We start from the raw sequence: 11,711 nt of genomic DNA, 5'->3' as shown, positions 1-11,711 counted from the left end.
TATTGGCAACAAAACAAGAGGTTTTGCTAATGTGGAATCCAAATGCCAAGCAAAAAACCTAAGCCATCCTGGCTTTTTGAGCATCTTTCCAGAGTTATGAAACCACTGGCAGGGCTATCTTGGTAAATAAAAGGGTGTATTTATCATTTTCCTTAAATGATTGGTATGATTTTTGAGCCATATATAGCATAACGAAAGCAAGGCCAATCAAGTGTGATTAAGATCAATCATAACTTAGGTGTATTTCTTTTTTGGAAACAGGCCTTTGGTATAACGAGACATAAAGACTCCTTATTTTATTGAAATCTCATTTTACGGAATCAGCCTAAATTAATACTGAACTAAACGATAAACAAAGCTAAATCCACTGAAATACTACAAAGTGGAAAGACCCACTATGCCAAGTGATAGACTTTATAGCATTCTCAAAATGGAAATAATACTTCCACCCTCTTTAACAACGTCTGTTTGTATGTTTCCTGAACATGACTTTATTTTCATGAATAGGCAAAGAAGAGAGAGCTGGAAATGATGCCATTTTTACGATAATACAAACAAATGGAGGTGAAAATCAACATAAACGAATGCCACAACCATCCTTACATTAAAGTTGCATATCTCATGATGAGGTTATAAGAAAATATTTCCAATGATTGATGTCAATGAACCATTCAACTTCAATTAATACCTTAGTAATTACTTAGATAAGATGAACCCTCGTGTAAAGCTGGCATCCTATTTTGCCTATCTCGATAGATGCCTATTCCTTGATACAAGTCACTAATCACATGCAATTCCTTGACAACATCACCCATCTGCATTCGATCTCTTGGCGATTTTGCACAGCAAGAGACACCGATTCTGAACATTGAGACCACACAGTCATGCATTCTACTTCTCATATTTCTATGGTTGTTATTATTGTTGGCAACTTGAAATTCTTCTGAGAGCAATTTTTGGTCTGTAATGTCCATCACTCGATCTGGTAGGGCCATCTTAGCAAACTGGTAGAGAGTTAGGCCATCTGTAAACAAATTGTCCGTTGGACTTTTTCCTGTGAACATCTCCAGCAATAAGATTCCATAACTATACACGTCTCCATGTGTAGATCTCTTTCCACCCATACCATACTCTTTGCATTTAAACATGAAGATAAAAATCAAATCTTGTTAGAAAGGAAATATGAGATTCGTGTAATCAAGCTAATAAAAATTTTAAAAATCTTGTAAGATAATAATAAAGAACAAATTTTTTTGATAGAGTCATTTACCTAGAGCAACATATCCAATTGAACCCTTTATCGTCAGCGAGCTACTTTGATTGTTAGAGCGATTAGCATTGGATCCAAAAATAAACCTTGCTAACCCAAAATCACCCACATGGGCATTCATGTCGTCATCAAGAAGAACATTGCTTGGTTTTAAATCACAATGAACAAGTGGTATTTCACCATGGTGATGAAGATAATCCAATGCAGAGGCCACATCAATGGCTATATTAAGCCTTTGAATAAGGGTCAAGTTCATCACTGGATGTTGCCCATCTTCACTTTGGTGCAACCACTTCTCTAAACTCCCATTAGGCATGTACTCGAAAACCAAAGCTTTAAAATCATTGCCTTGGTAATCAATACTTGAGCAAGAAGTTAAGATTTTAATGAGATTCCGATGCCGAATGTTTCTTAAGGCTTCACATTCGGCGTTGAAGCTCTTAGTAGCCCCGTGTTGTTGAAGGTTGAGTACCTTCACTGCAACAGCCGTTTCATTGTGGTCTAAAAATCCTTTATAAACAGAACCATAACTTCCAGTACCAATCAAATTTTCCAATGAGAACCCATTAGTTGCTCTTAGGAGCTCCGCATAAGAAAGCTTTAAGCATAGATCCTCCAAACGCGTCGAAACAACAGGATTCTTTCTCAACTTTCTTTTCCAATAGAAGGGAGCAAAGAAACAAGATAGTATAATAAGGAATAAAATCACACTGACTATTGAAATTATTACTCGTAGAGAATGAGATTTTCCATGTTTGTTATAAACTTGGAGAGTGCATGCTGGCAACTGTAGTTCTAGGATACCCCCACAAAGCTTGTTGTTTCCATAAACTGAAATCGCACTTGCATTTCTAAAAATCCCTTCCTTTGGTACATCACCCTCAAGATCATTAAAAGACAGATTTAGATACTCAAGTAAGTGAAACTTTTCCATGTATTCTGGAATCTTTCCAAACAAGTTATTGTGTGAAAGATCTAGCTCTTGAATACCTTTTAAATTGACCAGTGATGAAGGAATGGTTCCTTGAAAGAGGTTATGATCCATGTGTAAGTATTCCAAACTATGACAATTTCCTAACGTACTAGGAATTTCACTTGATAAATTATTATAAGAAATGTCTAAATTCCCAAGTTGTTTCAAGTTTCCTACTTCTGAATCAATGGACCCTATGAAAGAATTATGTGATAAGTCAAGGACTATTGTTAGTGAGGAAAGCTTCAGAATTTGTGTGGGTATTGTACCACTGAGGCTATTTTGACGAAGGATTACTCCTTCTAAATATCCACAGTTTCCTATACTTGATGGAATGCTTCCTTGTAATTTATTTTTTTGTAAATTGAGTTGTAACAAATGAGTTATGTTGCCAAGGGAAGATGGAATTTGACCGAACAGTCCATTTGTCTGAAAGGTCAATAATTGCAGCTTGTTAAGCTTTCCAATTCCGAAAGGAATAGTTCCTGTGAGAAAATTCGTCTCCATGCCCAGTACCATTAAACCTACGAGATTTGCAATACCTGAAGGGATGCTCCCAAATATCTGGTTTCTTCCTATAGTCAGTCCCGTCAATTGAGTTGAGAGATTAGCTATAGAGTCGGGCAGTGCACCACTTAAGTAATTGGTGTCCAGATATAATTCTTGTAGACTAGAGCAATTGGTTAAAGAAGTGAGAAAAATCATGTCGTTAGATTTGCCTCTGCTTCCTAGCCAATTATCTGTGAAGGTAAGAATATAGAGGTCTTGAAGGCTTCCCAAATTCATAGGCAGGAGTCCACTAAAGCTATTCCAACCAAAATCAAGGGCTAAAAGGCGTGATGCATTAGAAAAAGAGACTGGAATGGGTCCTGTGAATAGGTTGTAATCCATGAGAAGCCATTGTAAATTAGGGAGAGAGAGGCCCAGGTCGGGTGGAAGGCTTCCATGCAAATGATTTGCTGCCAGAGAGAGAGAGAGAGTAGAAATAGATGAGAGATTGTAAATTGGTTGAGGAATCATACCAGACAAATTATTTACACTGAGTTGAAGGAAATTTAAGCCGGTTAGTCGTCCGAGCTCATACGGGATGCTTCCTTCCAAACTATTATATCCTAGATCTAAATGGATGAGAAATGAAAGGTTCCCAAGAGAAGTTGGGATGTTTCCCATGAGATTATTTTTCCAAAGGTCTAAGTAAGCGAGCTGAGAGAACGAGTGGAACTTGTAGGGAACTCCCCCAACAAAATTATTGAAACTTAAAGTCATGGACGTGAGTTTTGGACAATGGGCAGTCAGATTGGTTGGTATTTCTCCTTCATATGAATTGCGGCTCAGATTGAGAGAACGCAAACGGAATAGACCACTCATCTCTGGAGGGAGTTGGCCGGAGAATCCATTGTTTGCGAGGTTGATTTCATGGAGGAAGGTAAGATTTGCTATGTGAGGGGACATGGGTCCGACCAAGCCTTGATCGCCAAGGTTCAAGGCAATGACCCTTTGAGAATGGCGACGACTACATGTGACTCCCTGCCAATGGCAAAAATGGAGAGAATTGTTCCATGAGGTCAAAGCCCCATTAGGATCATGCGTTATTTCATGTTTGAAGGCGAGCAAAGATAATCGATCGGTTTCGTTTCCTAGAGTGTCGGATTCTACAGATAAGAGCAGAGAGAGGAGGGTGACATGAAAGAGAAATGATGGATGCAATAACCTACAACTCACTTTACTTGGAAGCTCCATGGAGAGGGAAGAGAAACTCTAAAACTCTAAGAAAACAAGCCTGGGTTGAAGATGCAGAGTCACCTTCAAAGGTTTCTATTTATTTTTGGGGGAGGGAGGGAGAACGAGTTGGACATTATTATCACATCTATTTGTCCGATTGGAGCGGTAGTTGGGCATTATTATCATATCTATTTGTTTGATTGATTTTGAGTCCAAAACTGACTATTGAACTAAAAATTAAACGCAATTTACAGTCAAATAATCAGTTTACTTTAGCCATCCATATAGGAATCTACCAGGTGAATGTGGACCGTTGATCAGAACGATCCTAGCCATCTGTATTAGACTTTTACCGGCCGAATGTGGATCCTAGCCATCTGTATTAGACTTCCACCGGCCGAATGTGGACTGCTGATCGGAATGATCGTAGCCAACTAGACAGAAAATGACAAAAAGAGATTTTCCTGCAACAAAACAGTAAGGGTACCGCCCTTGATATTGCTCATTTTTTTAGCTTTTTGAGGAGCTGCTGATGGATCAAAAGTCAAGGGTGGTACTTCCACCGTATAAAGGGCCTTATTGTTGTAAGTAGGGCCGCAACAGGGTCGGGTTTTTCAAAACCCTAGCCCAACCCTGGATCCCATTATCTCAGCCTTGACCCTGAGTCAGGGCCGAAAAACCTCAACCCATGGCCCGCACTACAGGCTCAGTGCTGGCCCTGGCCCGCCTTGATTGGCTCTGATTGGGCAGGGCAAGGCCGGACCGGGCCTAATTGACCTTAGTGCAAATACCTGTTAAGACAATAAACATCTCCCTTATCATATAGAACAAAATGATCAATAAACAGAGAAAGGGAACAAAATAAGACAATATGAATTCAACAACATGATGGGGCCTAGGGCGACTGTTATAGGATCGTCCAAAATAGGCATAATAATATAAGGGTTATTTGTCGTATTATTAAAATAAAGTAGGGTACTATTGGCATGAAAATGTGTTATACTTTTTGTCGATAGACACGTGGTATAACTGGGAGGGCTGTTACAAACTTCCTAAAAATGTGGTGTCTTCCTAATGACTCTTTGTCTCTCCTAATTCAGCCTAATGGTCATTGGTAGGATTTGATCCTAATCATCAGCCTAAGATTCCATAAATTTGAGTGATTTGGAATGCTGATAATTGCTAGGCAATTTTGGGGAAAGTCAATTCTCGGCTTAATTGTGCAAGAGAACAAACAATATTCTCAGTTTTTAACAGATTTTGTCTTATTCTTTTGATTCATCTGAGCTGGGTGTTATCATCTGAGCTGGGTGTTATCTACTGCAAAAGTGAGCCGCAAATGTCTTTCCAAAAAATTCCCTAGCAAATCCTATTGAGAATTGAAACAATAATGATGGTAGCTCACATGCCAGCTAAATGGGCATCCTATTTGCATCCTAGATAGACGGACTCTGATTGTTTGATCTAGGCTGGACCAGACGTTGTTCAATGGATCAACAGACCTCATAATGGGGCCTAGGGCGACTGTTAGTTTTTTATCTTTTTATTTTATGAAATGGTGTTACTTTATCGAGTTCTTCATGAAAAATTTCTAAAGGATTCAGTAGCTGACCCCAACTAATTTGGGACAACGGCTTAGTTGAGTTGAGTTGGTACTTTATTTAGAAAAAAAGAGTGCCAAAGATCAAGGCGGGTCATGGGCCTAGGAGTACAAAAGCCAAATAAGCAGACATAATTTCTTAGAGAGGAAGAAATTCAAAAAATTATAGCTCGGCTCTAGTCATACTCCCATGAGCTAGACTACCCGCCTCACGGTTCCTAGGGCGACTGTTAGTAAAAAAATCCGAACATTGATAGTTAGAATCTATGTAACCTGGTTAGTCGGTTCACTTCATTCGGGTTGAAGTCAGCTCATGATGAATTGATCAGTAAACAAAATAAATCCAATAATATCAAGTTCTATCAGTCATATCGCCCTATAGTGATTACTAGGTCCAAGTGATTTCTTTATTTATCAGCAATGTTTCTTGTTTATGGTCTGATAGTCTGATTTCTAAACGTAATTACCAAAAAATTGAATAAACAGAGCTGGGGTATTTTCGTAATTTCATTTCAAAGAGGTTCCCCCAAGTACCCCAACACGGCACACCGCGTCCGAGACCAAAAACTCCATGCTGGCATTTCTTGAAAGTTACGAATCGTATAACCATTTGGATACCTCATGCATTTGTGTTTTGATTTGGATTTGAGTTTTGGATACAAAACACATCAATCATCTTCATGATTATATTTTCAGAGAGAGAGAGAGAGAGAGAGGAAGGGATGTCTCGCTGTTGCCGGAGCAACGTCGAAGAGCAGCGATGGTGAAGGAAGTTGCCACAAACGTTGAATTTCAAATAATGTCTCGCAGAAAAGATTTGAAAATCGAAATTTTTTGCACTGTCGTAACTGGTTCAAAATATCAATTAAATCCAAATCTAAATATTGCTGGTATCCAAACGTGACCTAACTGGAATTATCTTTATGGATAGCCATTCAATTATTTTGGAACCTAAATTGGGAAACAGAGCCTGTCAAATGCTATCAAATCCTTATGAATTACAGTAAGAATAATTAATGAGCCCTAAAGCAAAAATTAAGTGAAAGTTGACAATTAATGCTCGGTTAGATTAATGTACTTGTACAAGTTTTAGACCATCGTTTATCCAAAAATGGAAGCTCAAAATGGGTGTCATCATCATCACCCACGTGTATAATGGAGATTGGAGATTGAATTCCTCCGAAGAATTGACCCAAAGTTGCTACTTTAGCCCTAATGAGGTATTGACACCCATAAATTTATGTAAATTGGTATTGACACCCATAAATTTATGTAAATTCAGGCATTTTGCCGTCCATCTGTCTTATTTGATTTGCTTTTAAGTCTTGCATGTGTGACGAAATTTTGAAAGTACGCCTTTGGAATATTACAAGTCTCTGAGTGACTAATTGCTGTTTCACATCAATGGCGACATTTAGCCTTTGAATAAGGGTCAAGTTCATCAACGGATGTTGCACATCGCCACTTTGATGCAACCACATCTCTAAACTCCCATTAGGCATGTACTCAAAAACCAAAGCTTTAAAATCATTGCCTCGGTAATCAATACTTGAGCAAGAAGTTAAGATCCTAATGAGATTTCGATGCCGAATGTTTCTCAAGGCTTCACATTCGGCGTTGAAGCTCTTAGTAGCCCCGTGTTGTTGAAGGTTGAGTACCTTCACTGCAATAGCCGTTTCATTGTGGTCTAAATATCCTTTATAAACAGAACCATAACTTCCAGCACCAATCAAATTTTCCAATAAGAACCCATTAGTTGCTCTTAGGAGCTCCGCATAAGAAAGCTTTAAACATAGATCCTCCAAAGGCATCGAAACAAAAGGATTCTTTCTCAACTTTCTTTTCCAATAGAAGGGAGCAAAGAAACAAGATAGCATAATAAAGAATAAAATCACACTGACTATTGAAATTATTACTCGTAGAGAATGAGATTTTCCACGTTTGTTATAAACGTGGACAGGGCATGCTGGCAACTGTAGTTCTAGGATACCTCCACAAAGCTTGTTGTTTCCATAAGCTGAAATGGCACTTGCTTTTCTAAAAATCCCTTCCTTTGGTACTTCTCCCTCAAGATCATTAAAAGACAGATTTAGATACTCGAGGAAGTGGAACTTTTCCAAGTATTCTGGAATCTTTCCGGACAAGTTATTGTGTGAAAGATCTAGCTCTCGAATACCTTTTAAACTGCCCAATGATGACGGAATGGTTCCTTGAAAGAGGTTATGATCCATGTATAGGTATTCCAAACTAAGACAATTGCCTAACGTGTTCGGAATCTCACCTGATAAACTGTTATAAGAAATGTTTATTTCCCCAAGTTGTTTTAAGCAGTGTTTAAAAATTCCTTGACTCGGCAAGGAACTCGCCCGAGTCGACTCCTTTTTACCTCGGCCGCATTCCGCGTTTCACCACATCCGCGTTCCGCGTTTTGCCTTACAGAGTCAATAAACTCCTTTGACTCTCCCGAGTTATGACCTTGTCAACCGTGTTAACCGCGTTCTTGGCCGCGTCCGCGCCGAGTCAACAAGGATTTTTCTTGGCCGCGTTCTGCGTCAAAACCGCATTTTTAAACACTGGTTTTAAGTTTCCTACTTCTGAAGCAAGGGATCCTGTGAAAGAGTTAAAGGATACCTCAAGGTATTTTGATAGAGAGGAAAGCTGAAGAATTTGTATGGGTATAGTACCACTGAGGCTATTTCGATGAAGGAACAATTCTTCTAAGTATCCACAATTTCCAGGACTTGCTGGAATGCCACCTTGTAATTTATTCTCGGATAAATCGAGTGCAAACAAACGAGTTATGTTGCCAAGGGAAGATGGAATTTGGCCGTACAATCCATTTGTGTGCAAGGCCAATGCTTGCAGCTTGTTAAGCTTTCCAAGTCCAACAGGAATAATACCTGTGAGAAAATTCCTCTCCACGCCCAGTGCTGTTAAACCTACCAGATTTTCAATACCTGATGGGATGCTCCCAAATATCTGGTTTCTTCCTAATGTCAGGTATGTCAGTTGAGTTGAGAGATTAGCTATATAGCCGGGCAGTGAACCACTTAAGTAATTGCAGTCCAGTGATAGGTAATGTAGATCAGAACAATTGGTTAAAGAAGTGAGAAAAATCATGTCGTTAGATTTGCCTCTGCTTCCTAGCTGATTACCTCCGATGCTAAGAGCATAGAGGTCTTGAAGGCTTCCCAAATTCATAGGTAAGAACCCACTAAAGCTATTATTAGAAAACATAAGGATTGAAAGTCGTGATGCATTACATAAAGAGACTGGAATGGGTCCTGTGAATAGATTCACATCCATGAGAAGCCATTGTAAATTAGGGAGAGAGAGGCCCATGTCGGGTGGAAGGCTTCCATGCAACTGATTTTCTGCCAGTGAGAGACTAGAAATAGACGAGAGATTGTAAATTGGTTGAGGTATCATACCTGACAAATTATTTACACTGAGTTCAAGGAAATCTAAACTGGTTAGTCGTCCGAGCTCATACGGGATGCTTCCTTCCAAACTATTATATCCTAGATCTAAATAGATGAGAGATGAGAGAACGAGTAGTGGAACTTGTAGGGAACTCCCCCAACAAAATTATTGTAACTTAAATTCATGGACGTGAGTTTTGGGCAATGGGCAGTCAGATTGGCTGGTATTTCTCCTTCATATGAATTGAGGCTCAGATTGATATGACGCAAACGGAATAGACGACTCATGTCTGGGGGGAGTTGGCAGTAGAATCCATTGTTTCCGAGTTTGATTTTATGGAGGAAGGTGAGATTTGCTATGTGAGGGGACATGGGTCCGACCAAGCCTTGATCGCCAAGTTTCAAGGCAATGACCCTTTGAAGATGGCGACGACCGCATGTGACTCCCAGCCATTGGCAGAAATGGAGAGAATTGTTCCATGAGGTCAAAAGCCCATTAGGGTCATGGGTTATTTCATGTTTGAAGGCAAGCAAAGCTAGTCGATCGGTTTCGTTTCCTAAAGTGCTAGATTTTTCATTTTGGTCATTAATAATTTTTCATTTTCTACCAAACATTAATCTTGGTCATTAATAAATTTTCATTTTCTACCAAACATTTAAAGCCCATCAAATGGACGGCTATGATTATCCCATTGGTTCACGGCATCCCCTCTACGTTTTCATGATTTAGGTTAGCATGTCTCACGTTAGGCCTTTTACTTTAAGTGGGGCCCGTCCACGTTTTCATGATTTAGGATATCAAAGAAATTTTACTTTAAGTGGGCCCCACGACGTTTACTTAGGTTGCCATGTCTGACGTTAGGCCTTTTACTTTAAGTGCGGCCCCACGACGTTTACTTAGGTTGCCATGTCTCACGTTAGGCCTTTTGCTTTAAGTGGGGCCCGACGACGTTTACTTGACTAGTGTGGGAGCGTCATGTGCATTCACGACAGAAACCGAGAACACACTAATTAGTCGAGAAGGGGTGTCATTATCAAAACGGAAGTTTCTGAACCTTCAATATAAGCTTGACCATTATTAGTTTATTACGATGTCATTGGACCTAATGGATCCAAAGGTTCCCAGAGTTAAAGGGCAAGAATTGGGCACAACTGAACCGTGTCCATCGGATTCCTATCCTAAGGTCCGATAGCTCTGAATGAAGGGCTCTAATGTATGAAAATGTCCCTCACCTAATGTTAGGTTCCTTTACCTCTCACAAGATAAAACAGTAGAAAAGTTAAAATAAAATGCAAGAAACACAAGGATATTTATGTCAATAGAGAAGGCATTGTCAACATCTGGACACCTTATACATGACATTAAAATGGAATTGTCGTCTTGTGATGTGTGTAAATGGGGTTAGTTAGTGGATGGATGTGTGTTTTTGGGTGTTAGTTATATAGCTATGTGTTGTAAGGTAGTGGGAGTTAGTATTTATGAGGTGTCTTGTTAGTGGGTAAGTGTGCTTGTGATGTGGCAATCTCTCTTGCTTGTATTTATGTAATAGCAATCTAATGAAATGAAAAAAAAAGAGAAATTTCTAGCAAAGAGACTTATGTTTCTTGGAGAGTTCTTGTTCCTCTCGATTTGAACCACTAGGAGGTCTGGTTGCCTCGAATCAACCTTTCCCAATCTCTTTTTCTATTTTCCGTTTGTTTGCTTGTGTTACGGCTGATTAGGAGCGTAACATCTTGTCACGTGGAAGGTAATGGAAGAGGGGGATTATTCTTGGGGTAGGCAAAGTGGTATAATAAAACAAAAAATAACTAAAAAGGTGCATGAGACTATGGAAACCATTTGGATTGTTGGAATCAAGAATCAGAATTGGCATCCTATTCTGATTCTCCTGAAAATGGAATGAAAAATGTAAACCAAAAGTTTTAATTTAAAAAATTCTAATTAAAAATTTTATCAGGTTCAGAGTTGAATCAAAATACTACCTCTAGGTGTAGGAAACATGTTCTATCATTTCCCCCTCTCTAATTAAGCCAAGCTATCATTTCTGCTGCTTGATTTTGTTTCTATTTTTGAACCAAAAATCAGAATCAGGGAGAATTAGAATATGACGCTGATTATAGCATTTGATTCCAGCAATCCAAATGCACCCTTAGGGGGATGTTTGGATCTAGGGAAAAAATGATGAAATATAATATTTTTCATGAAAAAACATTCTATGGAAAAAATCCGGGATCTAGTAATCTTGCAGTTTCCTTGAAAAACAATTAATTCATTTGACTTTGGGAAAAAAAATCAAGAAAAATGAGTTTACCAAACATGTGAAAACTCATTTTCCGAGGAAAAATATCGTAAAAGAATTCCCTACATAGAGGCAGATCATTGTCAAGATCACCCATGATCTTGGTCCCATCCTGAATGATCATCTCGTTTATCAGAAATAAGGCAAGAAAAAAGAAAAGAAAAGTTTAGCTTTTTTAAGTAGGTAAGTGTAGACACCCCATTTTGACCGGACCCTAAAACCCTCAAAATCGAATAAAGTTCTGAAGTCGAATAAGATCCTGAGATCGAGCAAATTCCCAAAATTAAGCAAAATCTCAAAATTCCGGAGAAGCTGAGTCCCGAGTGATTGATAGACCTAAGAGGTCCATTTGTGGTTAGTCTTGTGAAACTTTTCAAGGCCTCAATCCCCATACTGATCCTCCCAAAAAAAATAAAAATAAATT

The 11,711-nt window shown here is 38.9% G+C and overlaps 2 protein-coding genes across 2 annotated transcripts; both read right to left on the bottom strand.

The window, feature by feature from the left end:
• Positions 1–570: 570 nt before the first annotated feature.
• On the bottom strand, positions 571–3,983 carry LOC143870050 (uncharacterized). Its single transcript, XM_077376561.1, has 2 exons — positions 1,271–3,983; positions 571–1,132 (listed from the first exon to the last, which is right to left on the bottom strand). The coding sequence occupies exons 1-2, from the start codon at positions 3,981–3,983 to the stop codon at positions 690–692; spliced, it is 3,156 nt and encodes a 1,051-aa protein (XP_077232676.1). The 3' UTR covers positions 571–689.
• Positions 3,984–6,833: 2,850 nt separating this feature from the next.
• Positions 6,834–8,994, bottom strand: LOC143870049 (uncharacterized). Its single transcript, XM_077376560.1, has 2 exons — positions 8,250–8,994; positions 6,834–7,846 (listed from the first exon to the last, which is right to left on the bottom strand). The coding sequence occupies exons 1-2, from the start codon at positions 8,992–8,994 to the stop codon at positions 6,834–6,836; spliced, it is 1,758 nt and encodes a 585-aa protein (XP_077232675.1).
• Between the last annotated feature and the right edge of the window lie 2,717 nt (positions 8,995–11,711).

This window comes from Tasmannia lanceolata, unplaced genomic scaffold, assembly GCF_043159265.1.
Source record: "Tasmannia lanceolata isolate RefF3 unplaced genomic scaffold, GAP_Taslan_0.1 ptg000003l, whole genome shotgun sequence".
In the NCBI taxonomy this organism is placed as follows: Eukaryota; Viridiplantae; Streptophyta; class Magnoliopsida; order Canellales; family Winteraceae; genus Tasmannia; species Tasmannia lanceolata.
This window is presented reverse-complemented; position numbering and strand designations above follow the sequence as displayed.